Source organism: Giraffa tippelskirchi, chromosome 3 (assembly GCF_054371585.1).
Source record: "Giraffa tippelskirchi isolate mGirTip1 chromosome 3, T2T-mGirTip1v1.2.pri, whole genome shotgun sequence".
NCBI classification, from domain to species: domain Eukaryota; kingdom Metazoa; phylum Chordata; class Mammalia; order Artiodactyla; family Giraffidae; genus Giraffa; species Giraffa tippelskirchi.
Window position 1 is genome coordinate 56,729,246 of NC_137277.1, and position 13,816 is coordinate 56,743,061.

General features: G+C 42.3%; 1 protein-coding gene and 1 long non-coding RNA gene across 12 annotated transcripts; one reads left to right on the plus strand and one right to left on the minus strand.

Moving 5' to 3' along the window:
* Positions 1-491: 491 nt before the first annotated feature.
* On the plus strand, positions 492-13,299 carry LOC145542586 (transmembrane protein 100). 11 transcript variants are annotated; one of them, XM_081581664.1, is made up of 5 exons: positions 492-629; positions 4,829-5,026; positions 6,475-6,846; positions 10,667-10,806; positions 12,302-13,299. In XM_081581664.1, the coding sequence occupies exon 5, from the start codon at positions 12,367-12,369 to the stop codon at positions 12,769-12,771; it is 405 nt and encodes a 134-aa protein (XP_081437790.1). In that variant the 5' UTR covers positions 492-629; positions 4,829-5,026; positions 6,475-6,846; positions 10,667-10,806; positions 12,302-12,366; the 3' UTR covers positions 12,772-13,299. The 11 variants fall into 11 exon arrangements, with proteins under 11 accessions (XP_081437790.1, XP_081437786.1, XP_081437793.1 ...); XM_081581660.1 differs by lacking the exons at positions 492-629; positions 4,829-5,026 and adding exons at positions 7,344-7,701; positions 8,390-8,616 and having other exon boundaries at positions 6,498-6,846; XM_081581667.1 differs by lacking the exons at positions 492-629; positions 4,829-5,026; positions 6,475-6,846 and adding exons at positions 7,058-7,234; positions 7,344-7,701 and having other exon boundaries at positions 12,302-12,690; positions 13,021-13,299.
* Positions 6,447-6,996, minus strand: LOC145542587 (uncharacterized). Its single transcript, XR_014079954.1, has 2 exons — positions 6,917-6,996; positions 6,447-6,777 (listed from the first exon to the last, which is right to left on the minus strand). It is a non-coding gene; the product is annotated as an uncharacterized LOC145542587 (long non-coding RNA).
* Positions 13,300-13,816: the final 517 nt, after the last annotated feature.

Consider the following 13,816-nt stretch of genomic DNA (forward strand, 5'->3'; position numbering starts at 1 on the left):
TCTTTCTGCACTTTGCACTTTTACAGACCTGTTCTCATTCCATCCACATACAACCCAAAGGACAAGGCTGAGGCTTACAAGTGAGGGAAACTGAGGCACAGGGATGCTAATTAATTTGTCCAGAGCCGCCACATTTGAAGCATAGAGCCAGCCAAGATAAGCTAAAATATTGCTCTTCTGACACCTAGTACATCAGCCAAGTTTTGCTAAAGGGGACTTCCCTGGTGGTCCAGTGGTTAAGAATCCACCTTACAATGAAGGGGACGCATGTGTGATCCCTGGTTGGGGAAATAAGGTCTCACATTCCTCGGAGCAACCAAGCCTGTGCGCGGCAACTACGGAAGCCCTCACGTTCCGGAGTCCACGCACTGCAACTGCAGAGTCCAAGCGCCACAATCCCTCATGACGCAACAGGAGTCAACAATGGAGGCCGACGCAGTCAAATAAATTGACGTATCTTTTTAAAGTTTTAAGGTGCTATGCTTTGGCACAAGGACACAAGGATACACTATGCAAAACCCCTACTCTGGAACTCTCGGGATCTCAGAGGAGATAAACAAGCAGCATCTTTCCACATGACTTGGCTAGGGCTATGATGTTTGCAAGTGTAGAGCACTGCCCTCAACCAGGTACAGTTTTGCCCCCTAAGAGACATTTGGTGGTGCCTGAAGACATTTTCGGTTCTCACAACTCGGGAGCTGCTACTGGCATCTCGTGGGTAGAGCCAAGAATGCTGCTAACATTCATCAATAAACAAGACAGCCACCCACAGCAAAGAGCTATCCAGCCCCAAATGTCAAAAGAGCCTAGGTTGAGAAAGCCTAGCATAGAGCAGTATAGGGATACAGCGTAAGGAAACTGAACTCTGCCTGGTCCTAAGATGGTGGAGGACTTATCAGAGAAGTAGGTGATGCTTGAAGTATCAGGAAAAATAGGTAAACAGCATCCCGGGTATCCAAAAGAACCAGCAGGCAAGAGGAATATGAATAGTGTATTGTACTGATATCTGTAATTTGATCTAAGCTGAAGGTGACTCTTCAATGAAGGGGAACCATTGATGGTATTAACCAGAGATGTGTAGGCTCATGCACTCAATAGTTTGTTATATTAGTGTTGAACAGAAGATCTCAAACTTCATTTGGAATATGAATAAACAACACAGATTCCAGATCTATCAACATACACACACATGCAGTAACACATATCCTGATGCAGTAACACAGTAGGTTTAGGGTAGAGCCCTGAAACCAGTATTTTTTATAAGTACTCTGTGCAATTCTAATGCAGGTAATCCAACTCCTCACTGGTGCACAGAATATATTTGACAGTGGTAAAACTGTAAACTCAAAGAAAATAAAAAGGAATTTCAGAAAGAGACTAAATAAATAGACTAATTCTTTTCTCTGTTCTAATTTACAATGTGAGAATCTGTACTGGGTGCTTATATAGGAATCTACTGCTTTAGTACAAGTCAAACAGCAGGAGAGCTACTCTCCCTGGATTCCTGGGACGGGAGAAGCACTGAACAAGTGCACACTCCATGTGACACTTTCTGGGCAGTTCTTGTGGATCCCAACTGCTTCTCCAACTTGAAAAATTCTGTGTCCCCAAACCTCACTGATTCATCAGTACTTGCTTCCTGTCCCCAGAGAGACTCATTCTTGGGCTTCCCCATCGGTCATACCATGAGAGCTTGGGTAGTTTTGTTAGCTCTTTTCCTTAGATGAGACAACTAATGTTCTCTAATGATATGGGAAATTATAGAAGCCCAAATAGGATTTTTAAAACAGAAAGAATAGAATAGTAAAGAATCTACAAGACAGGAACCTGAGATCTGACAAATGGGACTCTGAGAGGTTGGGTATCTTGCCTAAGGCCACAAAGAGGAAAAAAGGCTTCAAACTCAAATTTCCTGCCTTTTAGTTTATGGTTGCTTTCACTGCACAAGAGTGAAGAGTCAGTAATGTTAATTTTGTTGTGGAAGCGATTAAAGAGCGAGTCATATCAGAACTGTAAAGAAAATTTTCCAAACTAAGATAATCTTAGAAAATAAATAGAAATAAGTCAGGGAGAGAGGCCCCGCTGAGACCACGGAGCCCCTCAAGTTAGAAGTCATCCAGAAACACCAGTGGCAGAATTACTGACCAGACTCTGTGGCCCGGTGGAGTTCAGAGCGGACTCGGAGTTCTCAGTGAGAAGGAGAGAAGAAACATTGTGTTCTCATTCTTTGGCCATGTGCTATCTTAGGGTCATTAGTTTTACCAAGTTTTACAATTGCTTTTACAAAGACAATAATGCCTGTTTCCTGTATGGTTTATTTAAGTAAACAAGAAGGAGACAGAAAGGTACCTTTGTGAAACAAGACTTTAAAACTTTTATCCAAAGAAAGAAAGTGAGAGATCTGTTCTCTGCATTGTTCCATAAGATAAGTTCGTAAGATAAATAGTTCTAGTTTGACCTCAGTTCTGCTTGGCAAATGGTTCCCTTTCCCACCACCCACCCACGTCGAGAACATCAAAGATTTTTAAGTGGATAAAAATATTTCCGAACAGTTTCTTGAGCTGATCCTATTCTCATCAATGGGTCACTACAGAGGTTCTGTGGGAAGGTGATTGTATGTTTTTTCTGGCAAAACCAGTTTGTCTAAACCCAGAGTTTATTCTGTTGTGACTATAAATTCCTATGAGCAACAGAAAGAGTGCATATCATCTGAACACAGAAACAATAATGCACAGGAATTAGGAGGTAAACTTTAAACAGGCATTGGTTCAAGTTTCACCATTTACCAAATGGTGACTTCCCGAAACAAGTCACTTAATCTCTTCATTTGTATATCAGCACTGCCTGACAGCTACCTGTTGGATTACTTATGAGTATTAAATAAAAAATAGATCTACAAAAAGTATATAACAATACAATACAAAGTAAGTGTTCAATAAATATGTGTTTCTTATTAGGTAAAGCCTGTTGCAGGGTCTACAGGATGTCCACCACCCAAAGAATCCTGGAAAAATGCAAATAATAACTGAATAATTATTTAGTTACAACTAAATAATGTACTTAGCACTAAATATCTGGACACCTTGAAGTAATCTATTTGAATAATATCTCAGTTTTCAAGTTTATATCTGATTTCAGTGTAGAGTCATCCAAAATTTATTTACTGACAAAAATTTTCCTTCCTCATTCACACAATTACTGATACTATCCTTTAGAAACTTATGAGGGATTTTCTAGTTAACCTGATCCTGGTAAATCCCAATGTGAAAGCTCGTTTACACTGAGTGAGGCCCAAAATAGGACATTTCTAAAGAAATCCAGAGTGGACTGGGACTGCCTTTATATTTAAGCTTTAACTCATGGGGCAACATAAAATTAGCTCTTCGCTTGTTCCTTGGAAGAAAAGCCATGACCAACCTAGACAGCATATTAAGAAGCAGGGTCATTACTTTGCCAACAAAGGTCCTTCTAGTCAAAGCTATGGTATTTTCAGTAGTCATGTATGGATACGAATGTTGGACTATAAAGAAAGCTGAGTGCCGAAGAATTGATGCTTTTGAACTGTGGTGTTGGAGAAAGCTCTTGAGAGTCTCTTGGACTGCAGGGAGATCAAAGCTGTCGATCATCAAGGAAATGCTGAAGCTGAAACTCCAATACTTTGGCCACCTGATGCAAAGAACTGACTCATGGGAAAAGACCCTGATGCTGGGAACGATTGAAGGTGGGAGAAGAAGGGGATGACAGAGGATGAGATGGTTGGATGGCATCACCAACTTGATGGACATGAGTTTGAGTAAGCTCTGGGAGTTGGTGATGGACAGGGAAGCCTGGCGTGCTGCAGTCCATGGGGTCACAAAGAGTTGGACACGACTGAGCGACTGAACTGAACTGAACTGAATTTTAATAACAAAGGCTCTTTCTCTGATTGTAAAATGATATGAACTTTCTATACTTACTCTTGTATGTGAGTAGTTCTTTGGAAAGTAATCATTGGGAGGAGAATTTCATTTTCATTCCCAGGAAACATCTATGAGGTGTTTTTATCAAGCTAGTTCAATTCAGTTCAGTTCAGTCACTCAGTTGTGTCCGACTCTTTGCGACCCCATGAATCGCAGCATGCCAGGCCTCCTTGTCCATCACCAACTCCCAGAGTTTACCCAAACTCATGTCTTTTCATGCTAGGCACTGTACAAAAGGAACTGCACAGCTATGTTCTTGTTTTTGAGTAGTTTAAAATTGAACATTAAAATTGAATCAATATATTATTTGCTTATAGTCAGTACATTCAACGTCTTGAGTGAGAATGCTTAAATATTTATTTCTTGTTCCAGGCAGAAAGTTAGCACTCTCTAATCATGTATGTGTATTGCATATGTGTCTGCAGTTCTGTGTGTTTTCATAAAATGAAGTGAATTATAAATTCGATCTTACTTTTAATGGAAAACTCATCAGTAACACTGTGAAAGCATCATTTGGCAATTCAGACAATGTGTCACAAATCAGTAGTCAGACAGTAAGGCCACTTCTTCTGGCATTTGCCTCTCAGTTGGAGAAATGGATAGCTGTGCTAAACAAGCTAAGTGTATACCCTCCACGCCCTGCCCGAGCTATTAATTACGTAGACTTAAAAACCTTACCAACCCCCTCTCTTGACTGTCAAGTTTTACTGATTCTACCATTGTAGTGACTCCCCTCCTGTATGGATTGCTGCATGGACAGAGGAGCCTAGTAGGCTACAGTCCATAGGGTTGCAAAGAGTTGGACACAACTGAAGCGACTTGGCACACACACACGAGCTATATTTATATATAGGCTTTTCCTTCAACAGCCTATCTTCCAGGGGCTTCTCATAGCAGTTTGGTATTCCTTCTTCAGAGAAAAATTACCTGTGGCTTTCCTGTCCCAGGCTGTAATTTTCCTGAGAGCAGAGACCTTGCTTTGTTTACCGGTTTCTATCTGCTCAGCTAGAACATCCAACAAGCCCCTGGCACCCAACGGGGATGCAGTAAATATCAGTGGATCCCAGGCAAGTACTTCACCCAGCTCGGTTTTAGTTTCCTCATCAGTAAAATAAAAATACAAATACCTGAGATAAGGTCTGTATGTCAGTGGTGCATATTAGATGCTTGATGAGCATTACTGTGCTCTCTCTTCATCAGACTAGACATATTGCATAGGTCACCTCAGAACGAAGCAGCCTGGATTTAGATCTGAGGACAGTGACACCCCTTGCACCCCCATTTGTTTCTCCAAAACCAAGACACAACAGAATCTACCTGTGAAAAGAAACTCAATGCACATTCCTCTTACTGAGGCACAGAGCTTAAAATCTATGGTTTCAACTGAGTGCTTCATTGTCTGGGAGTAGGGGCCCAAATTGGCCTGCCCATCCCTTGCCAATCACTTTAAGACAGAGCTACACAACTGGGATCTGGAGAATCAGGTCAGAAGGCAAGTTCTGCCCTATGGATGTGGAGCAAGAGAAACTAGCTGACCCTTACAGAACACCATAGATTGGTAGCTTTTAGAAAACATGTTGCACGGTGGTTTCAAACCCTTGGGACCAGACTGATGTTGGATCTAGAAATGCTGGGCTGATTAGGAGTGGACTGGGCTCATAGTGCTTGTGCATATCAATTTATGGACAAATGACACCTGTCACCCAAGGCTGGGGGAGACTGCTTCTGTCCAAAGGCATAGAAGGGCCCTGTATTATCAGGGGTCAACAAGAAAGGCCAGGTGTGGGGGCATTGTGGTCCCTTCCCTTTCCTTCCCTGGAGAAGGCAAAACTGCTGGGCTATACGAGCCCCTGATTTCCTGACCCACAGCCCAATAACGGAGACTGAACCAAGGGTTGGGCACTCCTATTGGGAAAGCATCAGCCCGATTTGCTATGACTCTTTACCTCTGAGCTTCCTCATCTTAGGCCTCTGAAGAAAAGGTATACAAATATAGAGGACTGTGCAAGATACCTGGGGATGTATCAGGATCATAGCTGTTTCAGTATATATTCACAGTTTGAAACAAGAAAATCGGTTCTTCTCATTTGGGCCCAGAAAGATGATGAGTTCTTGTTACAGTGAGAGAGAATTTATCCACTCCTCCTTCAGCTCCCAAAGTGTTACTCAGCAGCTCTGGATTTTTGTGTTTATGTGATCTTTCGTAATTCAGAACGAAATGGGTAAGAGAATGGTGACCATAGTGTGCATCTAAAACATGTGTATTCCTTTCTATATCTGCGTGGATTTTCTGAGTTTTGGGTACCTTACAATCGATCACCAAATAGTAAAATATATACTTATATCTAAGGCATACCCATCATTTCACTTGTTACTATCAGATCTCTCTATTTAATTGTCTAGTCCTCAAAGAGAAGCACCTGGGGGAGGGGGTGGGGTAGCAATAATAATATGACCTGTTATCCAAAATGAACACATAAGCACAGATCACTTTCCAAAACATCCATGATTTCAGAGCATAAATGCAGACACACCCTTAAAAGAAGCATTGGAAAGGAGAAACTCTGGCCATCTTCCCGAACCTCACTGGATCCAACTGGTCTGGGTGATGACAGAGATCAAAGGATGTGGTGATTGGACAGAGGGACAGGAAGAACTGGCATCTTCAGAGCTGCTGAAAAAAAGCCAACTCCACCACACCAAGCAAAGCAAACTGAAAGTAGATATGAGTGAGTAATCGAATACACATGGGGAATGCGCCTCACAAAATGAAGTCTGTGCTTTCCCAATGGAGAAATTTCCAGGTCTTCAACAGCATCTACCCAATGGCAAAATCAACACGTTACCCTTTCCAATTGAGAAACTGAACCTTTGGCTTCTACTAAAGGTAAACAATTAAAATCTCCTCTTGGTCATGGTATGCTCCATCTTCCTCTTCCACTTCTATATCCCCTTACCTAAATAACTTTGTTTCTGCCTTGTTTCTAAGTAAAATGAGAATTTTTCCCCCTAATTTGGGGAAATTTTCTCCAAAACAGCGAGTGTTCCGTAAGTCTGCTTTTTATGATGTCTTTGGTAGAATGTTGGCTCAGTTGCTTAGAGATGTGATTTTCCTGTGCACCTCCATTTCCACGGTGCCTTGCCACTCTCTCATGAACAGCATGACAAGACCTCTCCTCTGGCTTTAGGGATAGAGTCCACACAAGGCACCAAAGACCATTTCACCATCAGCTGATCTCTTCTTCCTTTACTTCCCTTATCACTTGCTTGTCATGGTGAGAAAAAAAAAATTAAGTTACCTTCTCACTGCCCACCTTACATACTTCCCCAGCCCCAGACCCTTCTAGAAGGGTAGGACAAGAATTGCAAAATTCTTTTCTGCAGGTTCACCATCCTACAGAAGGATAGTCTCAGAATGGGGGCTTTCGGTAAGGAAAATCTTGAAAATGAAAGCCTGAATGAGGACGCAAAGAAAGAAAAACAAAGGAGGACACCCTGTCCAAACTTGGACCCCTTTAGAAAAAAATTATATGGATTCCATTTTCGTAGAGGGACATAGAGAAGAAAATATAGCAGCACTTAAGGAATTTCCTCTCATCAGTGTTTCTACGGTCCCTTGATTGTGTTTAAGCCTTGCTGAGTACTTTGCCTACGGTCCCTGGTGTAGTGATTTGCATCCCCGTCTCTGGGTGGCTGTAGGCCAGAGCTGGCAGCTGTCTCAGTCCCATTCTGGCTAGGAAAGGTAAGGATCTCTGGTTTTTGAAAGATCTGGAAGAGAAATGTGGAAGTCTTTGTAGGGGTGAGGTGGGGTAGGAGGATGTAGATTTAATTCATGAATTGGAAGCTTTCTGAAAGCTCTCAAAGCTTAAAGGAATCTCCTGGAGCCTTGTGTTTAAAAAGAACCAGAAAGATTTCCTCTCCCTTCTGAGGAAAGGTTTGCAGAAAAAAAAAAGGCTAGTTGCTTTCTAGATGAGATTTTGCATCGGGGGCAGGTGTTTCTTAAGGCACTCTCAGGAGGGTTTAATTTCTAATAGGCGCAGAGAAGAGGGAGAAAGAGTCATTCAAAGACTTTTGATCACTAGGAATTCTCTTTGAATTTTGATTTGAAGAAGTAAAAGTCATTTAAAACTGCAGGTGTACTTGGGTGTAATGATGGGTATCTATTCTTCATTTTTTAAAGTCATTTCATCTTTTTTTCTAGATTGTTTTTGATATGGATCATTTTAAAGTCTTTATTGAATTTCTTAAAACATTGCTTTTATTTTATGTGGGTTTTTTTTTTTTTGGCCTCCAAGCCTGTGGGATCTTGGCTCCCCAAGCAGGGATCCAACCTCTACCCACTGCATTGGAAGGGGAAGTCTTAACCATTGGACAACCAGGGAAACCCCAGGTATCCATTCTTGAAATACAATTTCTGCTTTATCCCAAAGCTTTCTACTTCTCTGTATCAATCAGTGCAAGCCATCAGCTGTTAGAATCTGAAGCTGTGCATCTGTGTGCAGGCGGATGCAGCTCGTGAATAAGAATGAGAATTCTGAAGCCTGAAGAGGCTGAGGAGAGCTTGGGTGTTAGGAGCAACCCAGACAGACCGACCCTGCTCCCAGCACAGGGACACACTCTCTGCTCCTCATTATAAATTCAGCCAAGAGCTTACCAGGTGCCTCCGGCTTCTTTCTGGGAGAAGTTCAAATCATGTACCTTTGACTTTGACAATGGGGAAACATGGTCTTCAACAGGATAGGGTGATATTCAGAGCTTCAGTGGGGTCACTGGATTATGTTGTGGGGAGGGGAAGAGGCCCCTGCTAGAAAGTAAAGCGGAATTGCCCCCAAAGGTCACAGTTTGCAGTTGAAAGACAGCTGCTCTTGTACAGAGCTCCTCAAGAATCCCCAGTATCCCCATCCTCGCAAGGCATTGCTGGCAAGTGCTTAAATGCTCTGGTTCCAAGTACCCCTTATCTCGAATACCAAGTGATAGCACTCCTCCTGGAGGATGGCTGTGTCTCTTTACAACCCACTTTTTAAAGTCTGAGGATAGTCATAGCCGAGGACCTCCAGGTATTCTCATCCTCAACAGGCTGGGCTCCCTGACTCAACAAAGCCTCCAGAGCTTTCCAACTTAATTTCTTTTCAATGAAGAAGCACTGCTGGCCCCTTTCCCTTTATGACAAAATCACCAGGGCCTTATTTCTAGACTAGGTTGGAAAGAATGAGCTATGGTAAAACAGGTGAGGTGCCTGAGAACATCCATACCCTCCACCAGCAATTAGAGAAATTTAACTCAAGAGAAAGAAGGAAAACAAATCTCCTTCAAGATTTAACTTAGATTTTAGTGTTACTAGTATCAATTGAAAGTAAGTTGTTAAAAATTGCATAGACTAAAAATAGAAGATGGCTAACTTTTAGCTACAGAAGTATAGGGATAAGCTTATAAGAGTCACCCGGTATGATTTCATTTTTCACTCCAAAAGACATATGATCTCATTTTTTGCTCCAAAAACATCTCATTTTTTACTCCAAAAAATCTCATTTTTCGCTCCAAAAGACCATCTGTGGCTTTCAAATTTTAAATAGCTCATGTGTAGCTTAAAGCCCATTTGGCAACAGGGGGTGGGAAATCGTCCTTTACCTTTACTGTTTGAGAGTATGATGTATCCAGTCATATGTGTTTGAATATTGAAACCATCTTCTTCCTTAAAGTGGGTTGAGGAGCAGCAGATTAGCATCAGCCAGGATCTAGCTACAGACCTACTAAATCAGAATCTGCATTTAACAAGCCCCTGACATGATTAGCGTGCCCGTGCCCGTTAAAGACTAGAGTTAAACCAAGAGTTTCTCTCTCTCTATGACATTTGTCAGATTGCTTAACATTTCTGAGCCCCATTAGAAACTGTTTATAAACTCCTTTGCAAAGTTGTGAGAATTAGTGTTAATGCATGCACTTTGCATGTGCCATGCCCATGGGAGGTGCTCTATAAATGAGAGATGGTGATGATGACGATTTCAGTATTGCCAAAGCTACTCACTTCCTAGTAATCATGTTTAAATCAGAATGACTGGTTTTCGCCCTAGACCACAAACATTTGTATCTTCCACCCTCATTCCTAAATGAATTAGCATCCAATGAGGCGAGCGGGGGAGGGAGATATTAAGCTTCAGATGGCCAGCACACACATACATGAAGAAAGAATACTCGGGAAACCTAGGAACATAGATTTTTGTTGGCTTAGAGGCTGGATTCAGCTGCCCGATGACTTCACAGCTGTTCCCGCAGCCCTAAAAGTGTCTGTCCCTTCTGCCCGTCCCCTCAGCTGGGTCTGCAACGCTGACTCGGGGATTTTCTTGTGAAAATGCCTGCTGGGCGGGGGAAGATTTGGAGTCTGGCTGGGGAAAAAATGAGTAATGCAAAGCAGTGCGCTCAGTAAAGGCTGCAAGAGAAATAAAAGTATAAGCTGACTCCTGTCTCTGGGGACTCTAAAATGATCCTGACTTATCATGTCATTGAGCAGAGCTGGGGGAAGCCAAAACTCAGAATCTGCTGGCAAGGAAAAGAAAGATGAAAAAAAAAAATGGCAGGGAGGAGCAAACCGGCGGGGGAGGAAATAAAAAGAGAGAGGGAAAGACAAGCGTCATTTAGGAAGGGGGAGAGTGAAAGAAAGAGCTCAGGATCTAAAACCCACAGCATTTTATATCTTTTCTTCTCCCCAGAGATCTCTGTCCCGTCACTTTACTGACAGAGGTGCTGTGACAGGCTGCCTTCTCAGAAGTCCAAGAAGAAGCTCAGAGGCTGCTGTTCCTTCCCTCTCAAGTCCAGGGGTCTCCTCGGTAATGGATTGCTTCTCTCTGAGGTACGTGTAAGTATAAACCTTTGGGGGACAGAGCCTCATTTTTAAGTTAGCTGAAGTTTCAGCTTCGGGGTGAAGTGCTTTTTTTTTCTTTCAGACAGAATCTCAAATATCCTTTTATTGATCTAGCCAGTCATTAAGGTATCTTGAACAGCAGTGATTAATTTTGGTGACTGAAAGTCTCATGCAAAGAGACAGCTCTCACTTTTAGTTCATTGGACAAGGAGTGATATTTTGACCTCCCAGGGCAAGGAAGAACCTGTGAGGTCTGACTTTGGGGTTGAATTAGTTTTCAGTGAGTATTTAATATGATCAAATTTGTCATCTCGCTGAAATCATCTCCACTATCTTCCTTTAAATGCTTTCATTTAAAGCATAACTGTAACTGTTCAACCATTTAGCTGCTGGGTCACTTCTCAAGGGTGAAAGAGCATGACTTGCCATGCCTGAACAAGACAGGAGTGTCCACTGTTTTCTCAGAGATGGCATTTCAACCAGAGATTTTTGATGGAGAGTCTCAGATTTCCTTCTGAAATGTTCAGGTTCAAAATATTTACAAAGATGAATCGCATGAAGTTTTTGTACACTGGAGCATGGGGTAAAAGTGAGCGTGTAAATCTTTATTGAAAATCTAGTATGCTCATTTTTTAAAAACAAGTGGTACATATAATGTCAAAATTCCTTGTTGAATTTAATGGAAAATTTGTAAATTAACTGCTAATTACTCTAATAGTTGATCTCTTCTTTAACATAAAAAAGCACAAAATTATTTCCAACAAAATTGTTGAATTGTTTTTATTTTTCTCTTTTCAAATGGATCAAAGGATATTGCCACATTTTAGATCACAAATCCTAGCCTTATTATCACTGAATTTTTGCCAAACTGCACTCCTACCAGGGACCCAGGATGCCTGCTTCATTGCACTTAATAGTTACAACAATGAAGACTTGTTGACTGTCAGTTGATGTAGAAAAATATCACTTAAATGCTGGCTGCTGGTCTTGACATTGCTTTGGTGCACAGTGAATGGGCAATAGTTTGGAAAGAATGAATGTTATGCCCGGAAATATTGGCAGCGTCTAGGTCACTGTGAGTGTGGAACGGACTATGCAAATTGTTGTTTATAACATGCTCTCCTCTTGAATGAGGTTGTTTTGGGATTAAGATTAACTATTTTCTCTGTTTGGAGGAAAGAAAGCAATAGACAAAGCAGAAAAGCTTGTAAAACATTTGTAGACTGCCAGAGAGTATTAAGCACTGTAAAGTGCTTCCTGCTTATATACCTTCCCTTTCTTTATGGTTCTCTGCTTTATCTTGCTTTCTGCCCAATGCAAAGAGAATGCAAAAGTTAGGGAAAAAATACGCTCAAGTTGATTTTCACATGCATCCATGTCTCCTAGAAAAGAAAAGAACATAGTGGCGTTTTCCCAGCTCTTTACTACTCCTTGTGGGGTTCACTCTGATGCCGTCAGCTGACATCTCCTGTCTTCTCTACAGTTTTTGCCCTGATGAGACCACCCAGATCTAGTCTGTGAACTCAGCTAGGAGACGCCGCCGTAAAAATGACAGACGAGCCCATAAAGGAGATCCTGGGAACCCCAAAGTCTCCCAAGCCGGTGGCAATGGAAAAGAACGCCAACGGCGAGGTCGTGGTTACCATGGTGCCCCTGGTCAGTGAGATTCAGCTGGCGGCCGCCACCGGGGGCGCTGAGCTCTCCTGCTACCGCTGCGTCATCCCCTTCGCCGTGGTGGTCCTCATCACCGGGACCGTGGTCACTGCCGTGGCGTACAGCTTCAACTCCCATGGCTCCATCATCTCGATCTTGGGCCTGGTCCTTCTGTCCCTGGGACTTTTTTTGTTAGCGTCCAGCGCCCTGTGCTGGAAGGTAAGACAGAGGAACAAGAAAGCGAAGAGGCGGGAGAGTCAGACAACTCTGGTGGCGAATCAGAGAGGCTGGTTTGCTTAGAACCGAATGAGGCCCTTTGGGACCCGTGACCTAAAGGACCTGCTCTCACTTCATCAGCCAGCGCGCCCAGGACTGCTGTGGGGAGGCTGGACTTCGCACGGACCAGAGGCACAGGGTGGCCCGACGGGGGAGGGTGCGCCGGGCTCTGGTCTGTGAGCAATGCCTTCTTTCTTCTTCTGTGACAAACTTAATTCCAAGGGCTATTTCTAAGACTGAAAATCAGCTTTTCCTCTATATTAAATATTGTAGGAGTCATGGAAGGTTCGTGGCATTAGACATTTTGTTGCAAAGTAGGCCAGAAAAGATGAGTCCTGGCACACCAGTGACCTGCCTCCAAAGGAGATAACCCACACTATTAGGATGTTATATCCCAAGAATGTTCTGCTGAGAGTCTGAACTGCTTTGGGCTTTGCCTTCACCCATGAAATTCTATGATATTACTTTTTCCCAAAAGGTTGATTCTCTGGCATCTGTTTATTTTTCATTTTCAATAAAGCATCACTGGTGGTACTTTTCTTGAGGAATAAACTAATATTTTTTTATGTTTCAACATTGGACAGTTCTTAGATGATTGTAATGATGTGTCAGATCATTAAAACAGGTAAAATGTCTAGCTACTAGATCACATGGGGGGATAAATTAATATTAAAATAATCCTATACTGCACTTTTGATGATTTTTATATTTTATGTAAAATTTTAAGTTTCATGTACAGTTCATTCAAAATAATAAATACTCATTGCTGCTGAAACTTCTTACTTCTTTGACTATACCAGGTCCCAGCTGCAGCATGCGGGGATCTTTCACTTTCATTGCCACATAGAGATTCTTTTTAGTTGTAGCAATCAGGATCTAGTTCCCTGACCAGGGATCGAACCCAGGCCCTCTGCATTGGGATCTTGGAGTCCTAGCCACAGGACCACCAGGGAAGTCCCTGCTAAAACTTCTCAAACGCTTATTTCTACTGTAGTTATGTTACTGCAGTTACAAATTGCCCATCTTCCCTTGCTTTGGCAACATCTCAATTGTATTCCTCTCAAATGTT